At 45.4% G+C, this 24,044-nt stretch overlaps 2 protein-coding genes across 2 annotated transcripts in view; both read left to right on the top strand.

Annotated features, from left to right (window-relative positions):
• Positions 1 to 18,760, top strand: part of RAPGEF3 (Rap guanine nucleotide exchange factor 3) — a 75,830-nt gene extending 57,070 nt beyond the window's left edge. The window contains exons 17-27 of the mRNA XM_066584317.1: positions 3,270 to 3,416; positions 3,576 to 3,673; positions 3,930 to 4,055; positions 5,666 to 5,847; positions 7,838 to 7,928; positions 8,160 to 8,210; positions 11,005 to 11,092; positions 12,317 to 12,381; positions 13,539 to 13,593; positions 15,226 to 15,297; positions 16,981 to 18,760. Of these exons, the coding sequence (XP_066440414.1) occupies positions 3,270 to 3,416; positions 3,576 to 3,673; positions 3,930 to 4,055; positions 5,666 to 5,847; positions 7,838 to 7,928; positions 8,160 to 8,210; positions 11,005 to 11,092; positions 12,317 to 12,381; positions 13,539 to 13,593; positions 15,226 to 15,297; positions 16,981 to 17,111 (1,106 nt within the window). The 3' untranslated portion in view covers positions 17,112 to 18,760. The remainder of the gene's footprint in view (positions 1 to 3,269; positions 3,417 to 3,575; positions 3,674 to 3,929; positions 4,056 to 5,665; positions 5,848 to 7,837; positions 7,929 to 8,159; positions 8,211 to 11,004; positions 11,093 to 12,316; positions 12,382 to 13,538; positions 13,594 to 15,225; positions 15,298 to 16,980) is intronic.
• The window catches only part of LOC136584493 (twist-related protein 2-like), a 296,978-nt gene that overhangs the window by 253,803 nt on the left and 19,131 nt on the right, over positions 1 to 24,044 (top strand). The gene's annotated exons all lie outside the window — the stretch shown is intronic.

The raw sequence follows: 24,044 nt of genomic DNA, 5'->3' as shown, positions 1-24,044 counted from the left end.
AGACCGATTCAGCTAATCAATATATAAATGCATCATATGGAGGAAAAGTATAAATCAGTCAGGTCTATGCCAGTGCATAAAGGATGCCAACGACTAAATGGATTGGTAGACGAATCACTACCGGTCAGTGTCTGGGAAACAACTGTTTAAGGGCTCATGTCCACGGGCAAAATGAGATTTAAAATCCGCAGCGGATCTCCCGCGCGCGGATCCGCACCCCATAGGGATGCATTGACCACCCGCGGGTACATAAATACCCGCGGATCGTCAATAAAAGTGATTTAAAAAAAAATGGAGCATGAAAAAATCTGGACCATGCTCCATTTTCATGCGGGTCTCCCGCGGGGACGGCTCCCGCGGGCTTCTATTGAAGCCTATGGAAGCCGTCCGGATCCGCGGGAGACCTAAAATAGGAATTTAAAGCATTTACTCACCCGCAGCGGGCCGCGAAGCTCTGCTCTTCCTCACGGCCGCATCTCCCTTGCTTCGGCTCGGCGGATGTGCCCGGCGCATGCGCGCGGCACGTCGACGACGTGCCGGCGACGTGCCGCCGGCGTCAGGAATTCATCCGCCGGCCGAAAATGAAGATCCGGCCGTGAGGAAGAGCAGAGCTTCGCCGCCCGCTACGGATAGGTAAATGCTTTTAAATTGCTATTTTCAGCGCTCATGTCCGCGGGGCAGGAGGGACCCGCTGCAGATTCTACATGTAGAATCTGCAGCGGATCTGATTTTCCCCGTGGACATGAGGCCTTAGGCTTACAGGTAAAGGGAATTTGTCAGCTCGGAAATGCTGTCCAAACTGCAGGCATTATTTAGACCTCTACTCATTCTGAGCTGAACAGTCCAATGGGCAGAGCTATCAGTGACTGATAGCCTTCCCTGTATGTCCATTCATACACAGATAGCTGTCAGTCACTGATTGGACCGCCCATTGGACAGTGCCGGATTAACCATTTGGCAAATAAGGCACATGTCTTAAGGCCAGCCAAAAATCCAGGCCACAAAAAATAAAGTTAAAAAAATTAATAATGATCAGGTGATAAGAAGACTTGGAATTTTCAAGTCTCACTCTGTCAGTACAAAGGTAGATACTAGAGGTTAGCAAGCACACTCGTTTAAGGCTGCCACTTGATCGAGTAGCAGTCTTATCAAGTAACTGTGTACTCGCCCAAGTAGCATGCGGGGGGGCGGACGGGGGGGAGCGGAAGAGAGCGGGTGGAGAGTGAGAGAGAGATCTCTCCCTGCCCCGCTGCCCCCCACTACCTCCACCCGCTGGCCCCTGTTGCCCCCTCCGGCATGCTGTACACAGTTACTCGATAAGACTGCAACTCGATCGAGTAGCAGCCTTAAACGAGCGTGCTCGCTCACCTCTAGTAAATACACAAATCCTATTATTAATTTAGTTTATCCTATTTAGTTGTTGTGTTTTCTACTAATTATATTTTAAACCAAATAAGAGACAATTTCTACAAGTAACTAATGCTATTGATTCAGCTTATGACCGGCCCTTCCGTTCTACAGGTTTTTCTTATAACCTATTTTCTTTGCAATTTTTATACGAAACTGAAAGTTATTTAATCCATGCAGTCATCCTTAAATGACTTTATTATACTTCATTTCGTCATTGATTTTTAACATTTTAGTATTTTATTGGACTTATTTTTATTATTATTATTTCTAATGTGGATAGTAAAACCTGCGTACCTATTTGACCGATGCGCTATCGAAGGCAAACTCCTTTATTGTGTATGTATTTTTGTAGTGTACAAAAACCTAGCTGACGAATTTGCAGTCGTAAAAGCACGCAAAATTGTAATCTAGCTACTGTAGTTAGAGATGAGCGAGCCTACTCGGTAAGGCAGTTACTCGAGCGAGCACCACTCTTCTCGAGTAACTGCTTAGTGATCCGAGTAGGCTCGGGTGGGCTGCTGGGGTAAGCGGGGGGAAGTGGAGCGGAGCCGGAGGAAGAGAGATCTCTCTCACTCTTCCTCCTGCTCCACTCCCCCCCACCCTCCGCAGCCCACCCGAGCCTACTCGGATCACTAAGCAGTTACTCGAGAAGACTGATGCTCGCTCAAGTAACTGCCTTACTGAGTAGGCTCGCTCATCTCTAACTGTAGTCTTATAGTAATTACAGTACTGTCAAAAAAATTGGTTTTTGTGAAATTGTTTGTAACAAATTTTCTGTTAAATTTAACTTTCTTCCTTTTATCGGTCATCCCAAAATATCTGTATTTGCAGGCCACTAGTGATGAGCGAGCATACTCGCTAAGGGCAATTGCTCAAGCAAGCATTGCCCTTAGCGAGTACCTGCCCGCTCGAGAGAAAAGGTTTGGGTGCCGGCGGCGGGCAGGGAGCTGCGGGGGAGAGCGGGGCGATCTCTCCCTCTCTCCCCTCCGCTCCCCCCTGCTGACTGCCGCTACTCACCGCTTCCCCGCGCCGGCACCCAAACCTTTTCTCTCGAGCCGGCAGGTACTCGCTAAGAGCAATGCTCGCTCGAGCAATTGCCCTTAGCGAGTATGCTCGCTCATCTCTACAGGCCACCTATCAAAATATGCCAGCAGATCCTTATTCCGGCTCTGCCATTGGATCAGTCAGCTCAGAATGTGCAGAGATATAAATGAATAAAATACAAGTTATACTCAATCTTTTCCCACCAAACTATATATCAATCTGCTCGGCTCCTCCTGCTCTTCAACATCATGCCTGCAGTTTGGGCGGCATGTTCCAGCTTACAGAATCCCTTTAAACGCATTGTTTCCTGAAACAATCACCACTGTTCTCCATGCCCTGTGTCTGGTATTGCAGCTCAGCTCCATTCAAGTGAGCAGAATTGACCAGACGCAGCCCATAGATATAAATAGTGCTATCTCGACAATCCCTTTAAGTAATACAAACCTTTTGTGTGCTGTCTAGAGATGAGCGAGTATACTCGCTAAAGGCAATTGCTCGAGCGAGCATTGCCCTTAGCAAGTACCTGCCCGCCCGAGACAAAAGGTTCGGGTGCCGACGCGGGGGAGCGGTGAGTAGCGGCAGTCAGCAGGAGGGAGCGGGGGGGAGAGAGAGATCTCCCCTCCGTTCCACCCCGCTCTCCCCCACAGCTCCCTGCCCGCCGCCGGCACCCGAACCTTTGGTCTCGAGCGGGCAGGTACTCACTAAGGGCAATGCTCGCTCGAGCAATTGCCTTTAGCGAGTATACTCGCTCATCTCTAGAGAACCCAATAGTCCTTCTTAGATTCAGATCTTGAATACATGATTTCATCTTCCAGTGCCTTATGACATATATCTGCCCGACCATTCTTGCGTTACCTCCATGTTTATGGTAAATGCTACCGTTCAAGAAGTGATATCCTCACTCACCACGAAGAATGGCTGCCGCAGCGACCTGGTTTTGGTTAAAGTGAACTCTTGTGGAGGTGAGTGGAATCTTTGTTGTATGAAATTTCACAAAGCAAGTTCCATTTTGTAGTATTTTTCCTGCATTGTTTCGCATACTTTTTTTTTAAAGGCGTGTTTGGTGATAATTATGAATTACAATATCTTAATTGTGTCACTTACACTCTTTTCTGGGGCAGAAAAAGTATGTCTGAAACACGAGGACATCGCTGTCTTCACTTCTCTAGGAGTCAATGAACGACTTTTTATCTGCAGTACTCAAGATATGACCACTTTGGTGAGTATATCCTACATATTATGGCTACACGTAACTTGGAATTGGGATGTTCAGTTTTGGAGAGGTGGCACTAGTTAAAATAACTATGGAATGACACTGAATTAACACAAGGAAACCTGTGTTGCTCCTACTAATGAATCAATGTCAAATCCAGAGCCACACTATTGTGCTAATCAACTCTACAGCCTGCAGTCCTAGTTTTATGTTTTGCATAGTATACCAAAAATAACACATTTTGCATTTCCTATCTTTTAAGACTCCTCTACCTGAGCAATTGGGACCAAGCGGTAGTAGTTATGATATGCTGGATCTCATCAACTCCAAGGACCTTGCACAACACATGACAGAAAGTGACTGGAACCTCTTTAGGAGTGTTCACCAGGTACATCAGTTTGGGGTAAAGGGTTTTCATGCAGATATAGAAATTATGTTCAGTAAATAGTTGTTGCCATAAACTCAACTTTTTGATAATATTGGCTTCACCTGTTTGACCTAAGGCTTCTTACATGGGATGATTGTCAGGCTTTTGAGTCATCCTAGAGATTATCCATCCTGTCTATGCTTTCACACTCCATCAATGACCGCTCAGTGAATGGAGGCGAAGTGGGCAGTTGATGGCTTTTGGCCATCGGCCTCCATTCACAGGAAACACGCAGTTTTTCATAAATGAACCTGTTTACACGGGCCAATTATCGTTGGATTTTTATCCCTGCAGAAACCGAAAGACGAACGAATTATTATTCACCGTTCATTCACTGGCAGCATTTACACTGAACAATTATCATTCAAATTCGCATGATCCAGCAATAATCTGAATAATTGTTCCATGTAGAAGGGCCCTAAGATATATAGACAATCTTGTGACATACTCACAGCCCAAGACTAGTGATAGCAATAGACTAAAAAAAAAAAAGAAACATTTTTTAGTCTATTGCTATCATGTATCTATCAACCAAAATCTCTAAAGCAGTGATTCCGATCACTTTCAAATATGATAGATGCTGCTGAGCCATACTGACTAATGAAAGTCAAGGATCTTACCAAACATATAACCTAGTGATATGGCATTTATACTAGTGGTATAAACTGACTGGCGCCAGCTGAAGAGTTCCATGTACCTAAGGATACCTTTATACCGATCCACTGTCTTTCATATAGTAGCCTGGAAAAGCTGATGACTGTTCATTAAGACTTATTGTTAATAGAAGGGATCTCCATGCAAATTCAAAGTCGGTCAAATAAAAAACAACTGCGACTTTACACCAGACGACTTTTGATGAACCAGTGATTATTTTTTGGTGAGCTAAAATAATTAGTGACTTGTGAATGAATTATCGGTGGTCACCCTGTTGATGGCTGTGTTTACATAGAACGGGTTTGTTTGCATTCGCTCTTTTGAGTGATTATTTGGCTGATAGTCATCCCATGTAAAGGTAGAGTACCTTAAGAGCCACACTGCTAGGGCATGATCCTTGGAACAAAGTGTTTTATATTCCGAAAGGTTCTGCGGATGGTATAACCACTGGTGTAACTATAGGGGATGTGGTTGCACCTGGGCCCAGGAACCTTAGGTGGCCCATAAGGCCTCTCTTCTCCATATAGGGAGCCCAGCACTATGAATAAAACATTATAGTTGGGGGCCCTGTTACAGGTTTTGCATTGGGACTCAGAAGCTTCAAGTTATGCCTCTAGTGTTTGAACTTTGTTTTCTTAAGAAAGACTCCTTAAACACCAAAAGGTTCATCTACTCATTACACAAGCTCAGGATAATGTCCTTGACTTAACTGCAGACAGTAAGACTTCCTATGGAGAAATTATTGCCATCTTGATTAACCCAACCCCTCGAGGATCATTATTCTAAGTTGCCTCTTTTGCCGTTTCAGATAATTATCTCCCCAGGAGTCACGCAGCTATTGAGTGTATTTCATGTTCTGAAGAGTTAGTCCAGATGTGTCGTAAGCTCATTGTACTCTTCTCAACTTCTCTCCTTAGGTGGAGTTGCTTTATCAAACATTCGGGAAACAGCGGTTCCGTAACAGCACAACGGCTAATCTGGAGAGGTTTATAAGACGATTTAATGAGGTGCAGTTCTGGGTGGTAACTGAAGTCTGTTTGTGCCAAGATGATGATAGGAGAGCATTGCTCTTGCGCAAATTCATCAAGCTGGCAGCACAGTAAGTTGCTATTTCGATCAGTGTTATATAAAGCTCTTGTGCTCTTTCCAATCTCATACCAATGCTTATTATGAAAAGGTCTAACATAAAGGGCCTCATTCATCAAACTTGTCTAATAGTAAAATTGTCTTTGTTGCCCATAGAAACCAAACATTTCATTTTATCGAAGCACTATAAGAAAAGAGAAGTTGTTATGTGATTGATTGCGACGGGCAATAAAGACACTTTTACTGATAGACAATTTTGCTCAGTGAGGCCTACTTTTTCTGTTGTAAGGGTTCATGTGCATCATGGCAAAGCCATGTTCTAGGTTTCTGTAAGAGCACGTAGAATACTGATAAACCAGTATTATGGACTTGTAGGCACTTTAGACACACATCTTACCTTTTTGCATAAGCAACAAAAAACTAAGTTAACACTCTCCACAAATGAATTTAATGTGATGGTGCACGTAAGCCATGTCTGCGGCAAATACAGAAACACATTGCTGCACTCATTTAATATCTGAATAATATTGCACAAGGGTTGATTATACTAACTACATAAAAATGCAAGGTTCTTGGTACACATTTTGATCAAAACATGTGGGCCCATCCGTCACATCCAGATGAACCTTATTGGATGGATTCCTAACTCTATAGACACCTTTCTTAGGGCAAGAAGCCTCAAAATAAATGGAAAAACTGGATACCGGGCAATATATTCTTACTGAAGCACCCGATATGGATGGGCTAATGGAGTGCATGACAAAAGTAAAAGCAGCCACTACGCCACCAATGCACACGCAACAAGAGACAGAGTTAGCGCTACTAACAAATAAAGTTTAATAAAATGAAGGTGCACATACGCCATGGCTGCAACAAACACACGCTTAAGCACTCATACAGATTTAAAGGGGTTGTCCCGCGGCAGCAAGTGGGTCTATACACTTCTGTATGGCCATAATAATGCACTTTGTAATGTACATTGTGCATTAATTATGAGCCATACAGAAGTTATAAGAAGTTATTCACTTACCTGCTCCGTTGCTGGCGTCCCCGTCTCCATGGTTGCCGTCTAATTTTCGCCGTCTAATGGCCAAATTAGACGCGCTTGCGCAGTCCGGGTCTTCTGCTGTTCTCTATGGGGCTCCGTGTAGCTCCGTGTAGCTCCGCCCCGTCACGTGCCGATTCCAGCCAATCAGGAGGCTGGAATCGGCAATGGACCGCACAGAAGAGCTGCGGTCCACGGAGGGAGCAGACCCCGGCGGCCATCTTCAACCGGTAAGTATAGAAGTCACCGGAGCGCGGGGATTCAGGTAAGCGCTGTGCTGTTTTTTTTTTAAGTCCCTGCATCGGGGTTGTCTCGCGCCGAACGGGGGGGGGGGGGGGGGGGGTTGAAAAAAAAAAGACCTGTTTCGGCGTGGGACAACCCCTTTAACATCTGAATAAAATTGCACAACTGTTTATGCTAACCTCATTAAAAATGCAAGGTTCTCAGCACACATTTTGATCAAAACATGTGGGCACATCCGTCGCATCCAAAAGAACACTTTTGGATGGGTTCCTATAGCTATAGATACCTCCCTTTGGCCATAAAAATCTCCAAATGAATGGGAATGCTGGATACCTGGGTATGTACTCTTACCGAAGCACCTGGGACAGATGAATGATTCTTGCACATGCAACAAAAAATAATAAAATGTGCATAATACAGCATCAGTAAATATAATACTGTTATAACGTGTATATCAAAAGTAATACAATAGTAAAGCTTTTGTTATTTAATTGGGAAAACAAATATTTTTCCCAATTAAATTGAAAGCACTCGGATGTACAGTTTGGACCACAGCATGGAAAACATGGATTTATATGCAGGCTGGCAATTTAAAATGTTATATTTATTACATTGATGATTAGTAAGGACGGTGATTAAGCTTTTCCTATCATGAGCCTCTTAGTTTAGAATACTATTTTTGGAATTTTAATCATAATTATTTGTTTCTTCATAGTCTCAAGGAGCAGAAAAACTTGAATTCTTTCTTTGCTGTCATGTTTGGCCTCAGTAACACTGCAGTGAGCCGTATGTCCAGGACATGGCAGGTGAGTCATAGCCACAAAGACGTTCACCAGGGGTTGTTACTTTAATGTATATTTATACTGAACATTGATCATGGATAGAAGCCATTATGGTGACTAGGATTAATTTTACTATAGCAGGGTGAATGAACACTGATAAAGCATTTCCCTGACAAGGCACTTTGTATGACTTTAGACTCCAGTCATTTATATGTACACAAAAAAAGTCAATTAATTTTTTTGTCTTTATTTTAGCGGTTGCCCAACAAAACCAGAAAGTTATATTCCATCTTTGAAAGACTCATGGTAAGTATCATCATTTTATGCAGTAGTAAAGTAATAATTATATAGCTAAATCCTGCTTTATATACTAGTTTTAAACTAAACTGGTGGTAAACTTTTTATTTTTCTCATTTGTTGCTTCCCTTACTTATTTAGCCTCAATAATTTCCATTTTATGTCCGTCATGTATGCACTTACCCAGCCTATGACGTGGGTGCAACTGCAAGGGGTAGATTTATCTCACTCACTCAGTCTTGTGCTCAGTTTCCAAGAGGTTGCATATTGTGCATAAAGCACAGCCGAACACAGTCCATAGCCCCCCCCCAGATTCTTGCCGACGCCCTCCTGAAATGTGAGAAGCCCCACAAACTCACTCACACACTGCTCTCCAGCAAGCAAAGTGTTAATACCAACAAATGCTTAATGATTTAGAACAACAGGGACCAAGCTTATTAAAGTTTTAAGCTTTAATAAAAATGCAGTGCTTACAAAAAGATAAACATTTAAAATAAAATGACATACAAATAAATGCAAAACTGTTATGAAAACAAAGAGGCACCAAGACTTGGACCTTACAAGGCATTCTAAAGTCTTAGTTCCTGAGGGTGCACGAAAGAAAAAAAAATGAAGCGCACTCCAGCTACATAGTTGCCCTTTTCAGCTGTGACATTGCCGCATTGTTCGGTATATCTTTTTATACTTTCCACTCTAAACTCCAGGTGTTTACTCAACTTTTACTCTATTAAAGCAAATTACTTGCTCTAGACTGGGCAGCTAGGTAGCAAGTAGAGATGAGCGAGTATACTCGCTAAGGCACATTACTCGAGCAAGTAGTGCCTTAGCCGAGTATCTCCCCGCTCGTCTCTAAAGATTCGGGGGCCGGCGGGGGGCGGGGAGCGGCGGGGAAGAACGGGGAGGAATGGAGGGGAGATCTCTCTCTCCCTCTCTCCCCCCCCCCCCCCCGCTCCCCGCCGCAACTCACCCGTCATCCGCGCCGGTCCCCGAATCTTTAGAGACGAGCAGGGAGATACTCGGCTAAGGCACTACTCGCTCGAGTAATGTGCCTTAGCGAGTATACTCGCTCATCTCTAGTAGCAAGGATCACACCAATGAATATTTAACAGTCCATCTTCTTGTACTTCCACACCTTTTCAAACTAACTATTTACAACTGAGCATATAAAATGTAAACAACTATGTACAGTCATGTTACATTTTCCTTACAATATCCATAAGGTACGTATATGGTTAGAAAATTAAGATATTTACATCTGCCACAACTTTGGTAACTTTTTAAACATACTTTTTTAGCTTCTTACCAAATATCTCTGACATCTTATCTGAGCTCATATAATATAAATGGTCTTGTAGAGTGCTATTGCAACAGTTACACTTCCTAGCATAAGTTTTATGTGGACATTTAAACAGCCAGGCATGTTGGGATAGTTCAGCTTAGTATCTTGCAAATAGAGTTTTTAAGTAAATTCACTGCCAAAAAAAATAATGGAACCAGGTAGAAATGTCGGATTGCTGCAAGACCCAGCATGCAGCTATGTTTCAGGTAGATATGTACATGATTATAGTTGTCGTCTGATTAGACACTCAAGTCTTGCCACTAGAGGCTGTAAACGTGCTTCCCCCATTGCACTTTAAAAAGGCTCTCAGAGACTACTTTTGTGTAGTATGCCCCTTGTTGAGAGATCATTGACTGCTACATATGCCTTTACAATGCACTTGAAGATATTTTGCCCAGTTAACAGACTTTGAGAGGGGGCGTATCATGAGGGAAGGGTCGTTCATTACCTTCATTACAGACCCCTGTCTCTGCATAACCATTCCCAGGTGCTTAGGAGTAGGAAATTTGGTGTCATGGTTTATTTTATGTGTCCTGCCATTACCACCCAACACCACCACCTTAGTTTGCAGTGGTGTCATGAACAAGAAACCAGGACTGCAGTGAAGTGGAACTGTATCTTCTTTAGCAACAAATCCAGTGTGTGTGTGTGGGAGGGTATTATCTGTTTCTCTTTAGGAGCCGATGATGGTTCTGTTTGAGTATGGAGGCCTCATAGTGAGCGCTTCAATCTTGCCTTTGCTGTGGAGTGGCATGCTGCCCCAACTGCCGGTGGGATGATCTGGGGGCCATCGTATACAACAGTCGGTCATCCCCAGTAGTGATCAAGGGACACTAAAACCTCAGAAATATGTGCGGAAATCCTGTGGCCACATGTATTGGCTCCCATGGCAGGGCTTCCAAAAGGCATTTTTCAGAAGGCTAATACCCTCCCACACACAGCAAGGGTTTCCCAGGAATGCCTCCAGCATTGTTGCCACACTTCCTTGACCTTCCTAGTCAGGTAATTTATCAAGCATTTATGGGACCGGCCAAGACACCAGCTTCGGTAGCTTACAAGTGTGCAGGATCAAGAGGCCCAGTTCCAATATCTGTGGGCAAATGTGCTGCAGGATAACATACGGAGCCGGTATGCCCAACAGTATCTCATCATGTATCCAGGCTAGAGACAGTCCAACAGGGTAGTAGAGCCTCCTTTGACTTGTTCAGTTTTCCCCAATAAACTTATCCTTTTGCTCTGATATTGTAATCACTTACTTATATCATCATTACAGTCACACATATAACGTTTCGTCAGATTCCAACAACTACTTTTTGGTGCATCATTTTATTTGTCAATGAGTGTATAAGACAGACCATACCTCAGGAACAGTACAAGATGACTACTGCATGGGGATTACAGCTATTAGATTGTGTATATGGCATTTTACACAGCTTGAATGAATACTGTATACTTTGTTTGCAGGACCCCTCCTGGAATCATAGATCCTACAGACTTGCTGTTGCCAAGCTCAGCCCTCCGCTCATTCCATTCCTTCCACTTATTCTAAAAGGTATTATAGTTGAGTTGAACTAACTAGTCTATCAGTAGATCAACAATGTATGTTGAATACTAAAAATTAAAATTTGTAAGAACATTGTTTTAAAGGAGTTGATAAAGGATCCAAAAATGCTACAGATCTTTTTTTTTTCTAGAAAATGTGCCACGTTTGTCCGTAGTCTGTGTTTAGTATTGCAGTTCATGCCCATTGAAGTGAATGGGGATGACCTGTAATACGAGACACGGTAGACCTTTGTTTCTAATCCTGGACAACGTCTTTAAGTAGATAACTGAAACATTATTTAGGCTAGCCATAAAAATAAACGTATTTCAGTAAATGTACTTCCTCAAACCATGATCTAGAATTCTGGCTTTCAACCAATTTGCTGATTTGGTCAAAATTAGTATTACAGTGCCAAAATGTTATATATATTATACAGATATACCCTGAATAATCGCATAGAAACCATTTTGCCATTGTAATAATGTTGTTGCCCAAAGCAGGATATATATCACACACACACACATGCATAGATTATATATATCCATATCCTGAATAAATGTAATAAAACAAATATTTAGTATATTCTACCAATCTACTACAACTCTATTGCTGAGAGTTTAGAGCACTGAGCATACAGTGTTCATTGGTCTTACTCACGTGGTAGAATTTTGGCCATGTAGGAATATTAGATCTATGGAGCTGGGGGAAAAATGGATGCCAAACCCCTCCCAAGTGTCTTACCTTGAGAAAAATAATAGACTTGGACAAGAAAAATATAGGCGTTGGGATATGAGCAAGCAGGCATATAGGGATTCATATCACATGGATCCTGAATAAAGCCACAATGCTTTTGTATGGTGGCAAACATGCCAAAGATAAACTACATTTTCTTTCATGTATACTAGTTGTATGTCTATTGTATATTGGATTGTAAATAAGGGAGATGGAACAATACCTCTGCAGCACCACCTATTGGAAGGCAGCATTCCTACAAGTCAATGTTAGACTCTTTATACAAGCCTTGTACCAATGACTGGGCATATCACCCCTAGAAGCACTTTTTCACAGGGAATGTGGTGAATTACACAGCACACAGAAATTACTGACTGTCCTGTAGATTATATCCCCATCCCTGAGCCATAAGATAAATTCTAGCCGATTTCCCCTATGATCTGTTTGTTATGGCTGTACTTCCGGGAGTGCAATCATGCTTTGATGTTGATTATTTTACAGACCTTACGTTTATCCACGAGGGTAACAGAAGTACATTGGACAACTTGGTAAACTTTGAGAAAATGGTAAGTTAACAATGACAACTAAGGAATACGCATATACAGAACACAAAGAAATTCCTTAATAACTTCTAATATGAAAACTCTATGAGTAAGAGGAAACGGAGCACAGGTTGGCAAATAGAGCAAGTGGCAAAATCAAGATCCTACCTAGTGTTCTACAAAGACAACAGCAGAATGCAGGCTGCCATTTATTCCAGATTGCATTGTAATCTAAAAGGCTGCTGTTTCCAATTGATGTTACCGAGCTCTATTAGCAGACTGCGCTCTATACAGTTTTCCCCGAAAGTAAGACCTATACCGGTTTTCAGGGGAGGCTTGAAATATAAGCCCTCCCCCGAAAATAAGCCCTAGCTTAAGGACATGAAAAAGCCCCAACAAAACATCAATACTTACCTGGCCAGCGGTGTCTCAGTTCCTCGCGATGGTCCCCGATGCTGCAACAAGCTGCTGTGTCCTCTGCACTGAGAGATCCTCTACTTTCTGGTGATGGGGCTTTGGCTACCCCGCCTCCATCAAAGCAAGCACTGTGATTGGATTGAGCGCTAGCCAATCATAGCTGGCGCTCGATTATTCACAGCCATTCAGTGAATGATAGTACTGAATGGCTGTGATTGGTTCATCGAGTGCCGCTGAGATTGGCTGGAACTAGATCCAATCATAGCGCTCGTTTTGCTGGAGGTGGGGTAGTCAAAGCCCTGTCACAAGACACTGCAGACTGCTGCATCACCGCCGGAGACCAGCAGCAGGAGGGACGGACGTGCGGACCAGGTGAGTATAAGCCCCCCACCGCCTGAAAATAAGACACTGTCTCTTTTTGGGCAAACATTAATATAAGACAGTGTCTTATATTCAGGGAAACATGGTAGTACATGGGATTCAAAAAGAACGGTGCAAAAGTTAAACAAATGTAGAGAAAACCTGTATTGCCGATGCACAAAATTAGAATTAGCGAATTATATGTTGCGATCAACTGATTAAATTTCATATATACATATATAATCTCAAATGATGTGCTTTCTCCACATTTCTGAGCCTTCATTCAGATTTCATTTTTTTTTCTATAGTGCTGGTTAAAAAAAAATAAAAAAAACACGAACCAGCGATCAGCTTGTGTTTTATCGTTCTATAATCTGTATTTTCATCTCTTTTTATTTTTACAGCGAATGATTGCAAAGACTATCCAGATGTTTCACACTTATCGCAGCCAGAGCCTCAGTAAGTCCATTTATTCATATGTGACGTGCTCTCCATAGACAGTAATCTTCTCTTGTACTGTAGAACATATTTCTGCTCGTTAGGTTACTCTAGTGTCTTCGCTATTAGTAGATTATAGCTACCCTGCCCCATTATGTAATAAGGATATACAAAAAGCTTAAGCACTGACTATGGTTAATCTGGGCATTAGAAGACCTGCTGGTGATCACGGCTGGAAGGGACGGGTGGCCACACATTGCTTCTACATCCGACAATGCAAGGGAATGAGGTATTCCGTGACTCCAATTCAGACGGAGGAGTAACCATGTAATACCGGGTCGCCCAGTGTCCGGCAGCGCTCACACAGCTCTTTGCAGTGAAGAGGCTAGCCATTGTATGACGGCCATATTCTGCAACAAGACAGCTCCTTTAACCACTTTAGGGCTGCCCATAGACATCCAGGCAGTCCTTGTCTAACTTTGCAAGGATGTTCTAAAGCGTCCTTACAGAGAATCCCCATTCGTTGTTCAGTTTCTGTATGCAAAAAACTGATCGGAAAGTAAACAGATACTTATGTTCACTTATGAAAGACTGCCTGTTGATTTTGAATGGAGGTGGGTGGGCCGGAAGAGTCGCCAACCCGCTCTGCCTCTGTTCACTGGAGATGATCGAATCCTGTGATAATTGTTAGGACGACCTGTCAGCCATCTACGCCCAAAAGGCTGTCCCATGTAAAAACGTTGAGTTTTGGAATGTCCTTCCAAATTTGAAAAAACGCTGCTATACTTGAATTATTGCTGAATCTACTATTTGCATTAAAGAGGTTTTCTGGAACTGAATCTTAGGATCATGGTCGAGCACTAGACAGTTATCCCTACAACTATAGCTCCTCTGCTTTCACACAGGAACAATAGTTGCAGGGGTCACATGTGGTGGACCCCACCAATGATCAGAGTGCACCTGTAGCGTGCTGTTACACTCTTTGGCCGGGCTCACGATTGGGTTGGATTTCGGCTATGAGACCGGCTGGTGACCCTGCGTACGGCAATGAATTGTATTGCGTATGACTGTGTTGGCTTGCAGGTGGTCATGGGCAGTACAGTTGTTTTTTTTTTTGTTTGCAGCCCATACACAACGCTAATTGCATATGTGCTGGTTGCTCCCCTTAATTGACATCAATAGAAGCCGTCCGTACGGTTTCCGAGTAAAATAGAACATGCTACGATTTTTCTTCCGCTCATGGAACATGCAATTCATATCCATCAGTGTGAAGGAAAATGCATGTCTTTCCATGCCCACGTTTTACCACGGATCATTCGTGCGGACACCGATTGCAGAATCCTCAATTCAAATTTGGTGGCATGAGACCAGCTTGTTTGCCTTTGCAATATAGCCATGGCAATGTTCACCTGTACACATTTCTGTGTTTTGGAGCGGAGTCTAAGGGGACATTTACACGTAGCAATAATTGATCGCCCAGGCCACTGTGGACCAACATATTTATCTAAGTTATGCCAGAAATGTACGCCAGAGGTGCCGAGATGCGCCTAATATATTAAGAGGGGTGCACCAAGGGATATCTTATTAAAACTGGCGTGTGAAATGCTGTTCGCAATGAAACCCCGTCTTCACGTAAATGTTTACTCTTTGCAGCTCCTCTTTCGCCTCTGCGGTCACGACCACTACACATCCTGGAAGAAGCCACTCACGTTCGGATGTCCACATGTGAGTCTACTGCTTTACATTGTAGAACAATACTGGAAATATAAGCATGTTGGTCTCTTCTAAATATTCGTACGGCTAGCTGCTCCTACTTATTGAAATACATGATACATTCCCATTTAATTAGATGCAAGTCCCGGACTGGAATATGGGAAGCATGTACTTCAAAAATTAGGGGAACACTTAAATGACACATTTTAATCTCAATGAACGAAAGACTTAAGCTGAGACTATTTACTGATACAAATTGTGTAATTCGTTGAGGATGGAAACCAAAATCATCAAGCAATTGCCGGTTGGATTCTAGATCACCAGGAAATCATTTTGAATCAGTTCCATCATGGCAACTCATAATTTGAGTCAGTAGCGAGTATGGCCACCACATGCCTGTATGCACGCCTGGCAATGACTGGCCATTAGAAATGAGCGAGTATACTCGCTAAGGCACATTACTCGAGCGAGTAGTGTCTTAGCCGAGTATCTCCGCGCTCGTCTCTAAAGATTCGGGGGCCGGCGCGGGTGACAGGTGAGTTGCAGCGGGAAGCGGGGGGGAGAGAGGGAGATCTCCCCTCCATTCCTCCCCACCCCCCGTCGGCACCCGAAACTTTAGAGACGAGCGGGGAGATACTCGGCTAAGGCACTACTCGCTCGAGTAATGTGCTTTAGCGAGTATACTCGCTCAGCTCTACTGGCCATGTTTTTGATGAGTCAGCGAATGATGTCCCTGAGGGAGCTCCTCCCAGACCTGGATCAGAGCATCCGTGAGCTTCTTGACAGTTGTTGTGTTACTTTTGCTCCATTGAAGGCAATGGGTGATGCAAGGGCATGCCCAAAAATATGACGTGCCGCAATGCATTTCTCGCTTTGCCGTGTGATGCGGGAATTAAATTGCTCATGTGTATATTTGTGCATCTCACAACTCACAAATCTTGCGCGATTTTCTTGGCTATGTGAAAATGGCCTCAGTGTATCTGCTGTGTACTTTCTGCAGAGAGAAACTTGCAGTCAATAAGCCTCAAGGACGGCTTCAGATTAGAGTATGTGCAAATACGCTCGCCACAGCGCAACATATTAGCACAGGGAACTAGGTTGATTTGTGTGCAAATCGGCACATTTTCTGTGTTTTGCCCACGCAAAAATTGCATGCAGATATGTCTGTCTGAAGACGCCCTAAATCTGCAGTGGCCAGATCTACACCTAAAAAGTGCAGATTTGGCCACTTATTTGCAGAAACATTGTATTTTAATGCAAGTATTAAAATCTGATCCATAGGGAAATTGCATGTTCCCAAGCGCGATATCACGCTCTTGTGAAATTAGCCTAATTTCATATATGCATATAATAAATCACCGACGCCATTTTTTCTTTTTATCTCATGGTTTAAGGCATACATACACAAGGCTTTTCTTCACCCTGAAGTGCTTTAAGTTCTAATAGTGCTTAACTTCATGCAGAACAAGCCAACGTACTGAGGAGACAAGAGAGGCAAGCATGGAGGCAGCAGCAGTAACATTTCAGGGGACCTCCCCTGCCTGATCTATTATATGCATATATATGATTACGGGATCCACCTCACATGCCACCTATGGGCAAGCCCGAGCAGTACACTCTTTGGCGTTGTAGTGTTTTTGGTTTACAGTAATTTAAAATTCCTAAAAACCAATCAGATTCCATTGTTTCCTTCAGCTTCAGAATATTCCGTGAATTTCAGAAGTCCAGCAGCCACCTGGGCTTATATCCAGAATATGAAGGTGATCGACGATCAAAAAAGATTAATGGAGTTGTCCCGGAGCTTGGAGCCATCCGGATGCATCTAAACCATAAGGATGGAGGGAACGAGGATTTATACCAAGAGCTGCTATGGACTAATCAGGAATTGAATCCCTGTATCAGGGACAAAGACCATCCATGGACCGCAGCCCCGCCAAGATGTGGACTCTTCACTTATTGAATATGTACACCAACTCCTCGCTGTAGGCGAGATTTCACTCTCAACACCCCTGAGGTTTCCTATGTAAGATAAAATAGAAGACTTCATAGAAGCTGTAGATCAGGAATTCTTGGCTCCGAGTAGTGTATTACAGGAGATGGACTTGTTACATATGGTCAATATTTTGTTTTGGCCAAATCGTATTTTATTGTATTTTTTAAATATATTTTCTCTTGATAACTTAATACAGGAAAAGCCTTTCTGAGCTGCTGCTGTTCTGCTTATACAGTCATGTATATAATGGAAAATTGCCTATGTGGATTGTAATGACTGCACCTTGTACTATAGTATTCTGCATTTTATTATGTATATTTTTAGTTGGAGAAGATACAGCAAAGAGAATTTGTGAGAAAACAACCATAAAGTGCGTGTGAGCACATTTGAAAAGGCCCTTTTTAACATAGTCTTACCTCCAACTGTTGCGTTGTAAGAGATTAGAAAGGCATGGCTGCTTTCCAATGGCGGATTACATATAACAGGGGCAGTTGGCTGGGGCTTGTAGAAGACCCATGACAACCCAAACTACCCCACCATCTTATAGGCGCCCTATCACTCACACAGAAGTAACCACATTCAGGACACCTGATTACAGCGCCATTCTATACATTACATGCTCCTCCTCTTATGTGCAGGAGCAGCGCCGAAGTCAGGCAGCAGCATGGTTTCTTCTGTGTGAGGGACCAGTATTACAGGTGGGCCCTTACTTATCCAGGGCACAAGCTGGGCATTACTACCTTGTGAGCAGGGCACAAAAGGGAATTCCTGTAGGGAACATTTCTTGTTGGGAAGGGGCGGGTAGAAGCGCTGTCAATCCAGACCTCCTTGCTGGGCTTTGTTTACATGGCTGAAGTGCCCATATATGTGACCGCTACAATCAATCACGGTCCTTAATATTCTCTTGCTATATACAGCGGGGAGGACCAGAGCAGCAGCATTGTGCATAGAAAAGTGGTGCTGGTCATAGGAAAGTTGGGGCACAAGGTTTGTGACCAGCCGGCCACTCTAGCCCTACTAATCTGCCACTTTTATCCCATAAACCATTCAAATAAATACAATCATTCCTGCAATCCTAGATACAGCAGATGTCGTTTATAGAAGAAACCAGCATGTCTCATCTCATACAACCCCTGGAAGAGTTCGGGAGTTGTGTCCTTTATTTATGTTACACATTAAAAAGTGATGGCCAGAAAAAAAGATAAAGTTGGTTACTATAAAGACTTTAATGTTCTGTACAGAAAAAAAATAAATTTTTGACCAACAGATTAAAAACACTTTCTACGACACCGCCATCTTTGTAATTAATACCCCGACCACCCATGAAAGTTATACTGTACATTGAAGACCAGCAATCTCCAAGAGTACAGGCTGGGATCTAGCATCTCTCACATCACATGACTGCTTCTCTAGAGAATGGATGCATGGAGAACTGTAAAGCGGTAGGTGGTTAAAAAAAATTATTAAATAAATGTACTTGAACATGTTCCAATATTTCTATCTCATAGAAGGAAGAAAGTCGCCCATCTAAATTAACCCATTTAAAATAATGGGTTATTGCAACACAACCACACAGAACCCACACATTTATCTGTGTAAATATGGTCTACAAGTAAACATTCCAGAACATTCTCTTACGGCATCTTGGGTCTCATTGACACTCGAGTTTAGTTTTTGATGCTAAACTGTTTGCTATATTTTTTTCACTCTACAGTTACTTGCACGTGGGCTTTTTTCCTATTCAATTTTCTGATCAAAAAGTCAGTCCAAAAAAAAAAAAAAAAAAGATGGAAATAGTGTAGAGATGAGCGAGCACCAAAATGCTCGGGTGCTCGTTACTCGAGACGAAATTTTCGCGATGCTCAAGGGTTTGTTTCGAGTAACGAACCCCATTGAAGTCAATGGGCGACTCGAGCATTTTTGTATATCGCCAATGCTCGCTAAGGTTTCCATTTGTGAAAATCTGGGCAATTCAAGAAAGTGATGGGAACGACACAGCAACGGATAGGGCAGGCGAGGGGCTACATGTTGGGCTGCATCTCAAGTTCCCAGGTCCCACTATTAAGCCACAATAGCGGCAAGAGTGCCACCCCCCCCCCTCCCAGCAATTTTTACTTCTGAAAAACCCTCATTAGCAAGGCATACCTTAGCTAAGCACCACACTACCTCCAACAAAGCACAATCACTGCCTGCATGACACTCCGCTGCCACTTCTCCTGGGTTACATGCTGCCCAACCCCCCCCTCCGCACCACCCAGTGTTCACAGCGCACACCAAAGTGTCCCTGCGCAGCCTTCAGCTGCCCTCATGCCACACCACCCTCATGTCTATTTATAAGCGCATCTGCCATGAGGAGGAACAGCAGGCACACACTGCAGAGGGTTGGCACGGCTAGGCAGCGACCCTCTTTAAAAGGGGCGGGGCGATAGCCCACAATGCTGTACAGAAGCAATGAGAAATCCAATCCTATGCCACCTCCATCAGGAGCTGCACACGTGGGCATAGCAATGGGGAACCCATGTGCCACACACCATTCTGTCAAGGTGTCTGCATGCCCCAGTCAGACCGCGGTTTTTTATAAATAGTCACAGGCAGGTACAACTCCGCAATGGGAATTCCGTGTGCACCCACAGCATGGGTGGCTCCCTGGAACCCACCGGCTGTACATAAATAAATCCCATTGCATTGCCCATCACAGCTGAGGTAACGTCAGGTTTAATGCAGGTGGGCTTCGGCCCACACTGCATGCCCCAGTCAGACTGGGGTTCTTTAGAAGTGGACACATGCGGTTACAACTCTGTGTGAACCGACAGCATGGGTGGCTCCCTGGAACCCACCGGCGGTACATAAATATATCCCATTGCAGTGCCCAGCACATCTGAGGAAACGTCAGCTTTAATGCAGGTGGGCTAAAAATTACTAGGATTACAATGTAGGCGAGGGCCCAAAAAAATTGGTGTACCAACAGTACAAATGTACTTCAGAAAAATTGCCCATGCCCAACCAAGAGGGCAGGTGAAACCCATTAATCGCTTTGGTTAATGTGGCTTAATTTGTAACTAGGCCTGGAGGCAGCCCAGTTAAAATAAAAATTGGTTCAGATGCAAGTTTCAACGCTTTATTGAATTGAGAATTGAAACGTATAAACATTGTTTACAAAAATTATATGACTGAGCCTTGTGGGCCTCAGAAAAATTGCCCGTTCGGCGTGATTACGTGAGGTTTCAGGAGGAGGAGCAGGATGAATATAATACACAGATTGATGAAGCTAAAAGGTCCCCGTTTTTATGGTGATAGAGAACGATGCTTCCATCCGCGGGTGCAGCCTACGTATTGTTTAGGTATCGCTGCTGTCCGCTGGTGGAGAAGAGAAGTCTGGGGAAATCCAGGCTTTGTTCATCTTTATGATTGTAAGCCTGTCGGCACTGTTGGTTGACAGGCGGGTACGCTTATCCGTGATGATTCCCCCAGCCGCACTAAACACCCTCTCTGACAAGACGCTAGCCGCAGGACAAGCAAGCACCTCCAGGGCATACAGCACGAGTTCAGGCCACGTGTCCAGCTTCGACACCCAGTAGTTGTAGGGGGCAGAGGCATCACTGAGGACGGTCGTGCGATCGGCTACGTACTCCCTCACCATCCTTTTACAGTGCTCCCGCCGACTCAGCCTGGACTGGGGAGTGGTGACACAGTCTTGCTGAGGAGCCATAAAGCTGGCAAAGGCCTTGGAGAGTGCTCCCCTGCCTGTGCTGTACATGCTGCCTGATCTCCGCGCCTCCCCTGCTACCTGGCCCTCGGAAATGCGTCTTCTGCCACTAGCGCTGTTGGATGGGAATTTTACTATCAGTTTGTCCGCCAGGGTCCTGTGGTATAGCATCACTCTCGAACCCCTTTCCTGTTCGGGTATGAGAGTGGAAAGGTTCTCCTTATACCGTGGGTCGAGCAGTGTGTACACCCAGTAATCCGTAGTGGCCAGAATGCGTGTAATGCGAGGGTCACGAGAAAGGCATACTAACATGTAGTCAGCCATGTGTGCCAGGGTACCTGTACGCAACACCAGGCTGTCCTCACTAGGAAGATCACTTTCAGGATCCTCCTCCTCCTCCTCAGGCCATACACGCTGAAAGGATGACAGGCCAGCAGCATGTGTACCCCCACCAGTGGGCCAAGCTGTGTCTTCCCCCTCCTCCTCATGCTCCTCCCCCTCCTCCTCCTCCTCCTCCTCCTCACCGCGCTGAGATATAGACAGGAGGGTGCTCTGACTATTCAGCGACATACTGTCTTCCCCCGGCTCTGTTTCCGAGCGCAAAGCGTCTGCCTTTATGCTTTGCAGGGAACTTCTCAAGAAGCATAGCAGAGGAATGGTGACGCTAATGATTGCAGCATCCCCGCTCACCATCTGGGTAGACTCCTCAAAGTTTCCAAGGACTTGGCAGATGTCTGCCAACCAGGCCCACTCTTCTGTAAAGAATTGAGGAGGCTGACTCCCACTACACCGCCCATGTTGGAGTTGGTATTCCACTATAGCTCTATGCTGCTCATACAGCCTGGCCAACATGTGGAGCGTAGAGTTCCAACGTGTGGGCACGTCGCACAGCAGTCAGTGCACTGGCAGATTAAACCGATGTTGCAGGGTGCGCAGGGTGGCAGCGTCCGTGTTGGACTTGCGGAAATGTGCGCTGAGCCGGTGCACCTTTCCGAGCAGGTCTGAAAAGCGTGGGTAGCTTTTCAGAAAGCGCTGAACCACCAAATTAAAGACGTGGGCCAGGCATGGCATGTGCGTGAGGCTGCCGAGCTGCAGAGCCGCCACCAGGTTACGGCCGTTGTTACACACGACCATGCCCGGTTGGAGGCTCAGCGGCGAAAGCCAGCGGTCGGTCTGCTCTGTCAGACCCTGCAGCAGTTCGTGGGCCATGTGCCTCTTTTCTCCTAAGCTGAGTAGTTTCAGCGCGGTCTGCTGATGCTTGGCCACCGCTGTGCTGCCACGCCGCGTGACACCGACTGCTGGCGACGTGCTGCTGATGACACATCTTGATTGCGAGACAGAGGTTGCGTAGGAGGAGGGTGGTTTAGTGGAGGAAGCATACACCGCCGCAGATACCAGCACCGAACTGGGGCCCGCAATTCTGGGGGTGGGTAGGACGTGAGCGGTCCCAGGCTCTGACTCGGTCCCAGCCTCCACTAAATTCACCCAATGTGCCGTCAGGGAGATAGTGTGGCCCTGCCCGCCTATGCTTGTCCACGTGTCCGTTGTCTAGTGGACCTTGGCAGTAACCGCGTTGGTGAGGGCGCGTACAATATTGCGGGAGACGTGCTCGTGCAGGCCTGGGACGGCACATCCAGAAAAGTAGTGGCGACTGGGAACCGAATAGCGCGGGGCCGCCGACATCATGTTTTTGAAAGCCTCCGTTTCCACAAGCCTATACGGCAGCATCTCCAGGCTGATCAATTTGGCTATGTGCACGTTTAACGCTTGAGCGTGCGGGTGCGTGGCAGCGTACTTGCCCTTAAACACTTGCGCTAGCGATGGCTGGATGGTGCGCTGAGAGACATTGGTGGATGGGGCCGAGGACAGCGGAGGTGAGGGTGTGGATGCAGGGCGGGAGACGGTCGTGCCTGTGTCCTGAGAGGGGGGTTGGATCTCAGTGGCAGGTTGGGGCACAGGGGGAGAGGCAGTGGTGCAAACCGGAGGTGGTGAACGGCCTTCGTCCCACCTTGTGGGGTGCTTGGCCATCATATGCCTGCGCATGCTGGTGGTGGTGGCTCCCCGGCTGATCTTGGCGCGACAAAGGTTGCACACCACTGTTCGTCGGTCATCTGCACTCTCAGTGAAAAACTGCCAGACCTTTGAGCACCTTGGCCTCTGCAGGGTAGCATGGCGCGAGGGGGTGCTTTGGGAAACAGTTGGTGGATTATTCGGTCTGGCCCTGCCTCTACCCCTGCTGCTGCACTTGCCTCCCCCTCTGAAGACCTGTCCTCAGTAGGCTTAGCAAACTAGGTGGGGTCAGTCACCTCATCGTCCTGCTGCTCTTCCTCCGAATCCTCTGTGCGCTCCTCCCTCGGACTTACTGCAATTACTACTACCTGAGTGATAGACAACTGTGTCTCATCGTCGTCGTCGTCGTCCTCCTCACCCACTGAAAGCTCTTGAGACAGTTGCCAGAAGTCCCCAGCCTCATCCCCCGGACCCTGGGAACTTTCCAAAGGTTGGGCATCGGTCACGACAAACTCCTCCGGTGGGATAGGAACCATTGCTGCCCATTCCGGGCAGGGGCCCGAGAACAGTTCCTGGGAGTCTGCCTGCTCCTCAGAATGTGTCATTGTAATAGAGTGAGAAGGCTGGGAGGAAGGAGGAGCAGCAGCCAGAGGATTCAGAGTTGCAGCAGTGGACGGCGTAGAACTCTGGGTGGTCGATAGATTGCTGGATGCACTTTCTGCCATCCACAACAGGACCTGCTCACACTGCTCATTTTCTAATAAAGGTCTACCGCGTGGACCCATTAATTGTAAGATTAATCTGGGGACGCCAGAAATGTGCCTCTCCCCTAATCCTGCAGCAGTCGGCTGCGATACACCTGGATCAGGAGCTCGGCCTGTGCCCACACCCTGACTTGGGCCTCCGCGTCCTCGCCCGCGTCTGCATCCTCTAGGCCTACCCCTACCCCTCAGCATGGTGTATTACGAGTAGAGCAGAAACAGAACGCTGTAATTAAATGTGCCGCTTATTGGCCTGTGGTTGGAGGCTGACTTCGCTTACGGAACGCAC

The sequence above is a fragment of the Eleutherodactylus coqui genome, chromosome 1 (genome assembly GCF_035609145.1).
Source record: "Eleutherodactylus coqui strain aEleCoq1 chromosome 1, aEleCoq1.hap1, whole genome shotgun sequence".
NCBI classification, from domain to species: domain Eukaryota; kingdom Metazoa; phylum Chordata; class Amphibia; order Anura; family Eleutherodactylidae; genus Eleutherodactylus; species Eleutherodactylus coqui.
The sequence above is the reverse complement of the archived record's forward strand: the minus strand, read 5'-3'. Positions and strand labels throughout refer to the sequence as shown.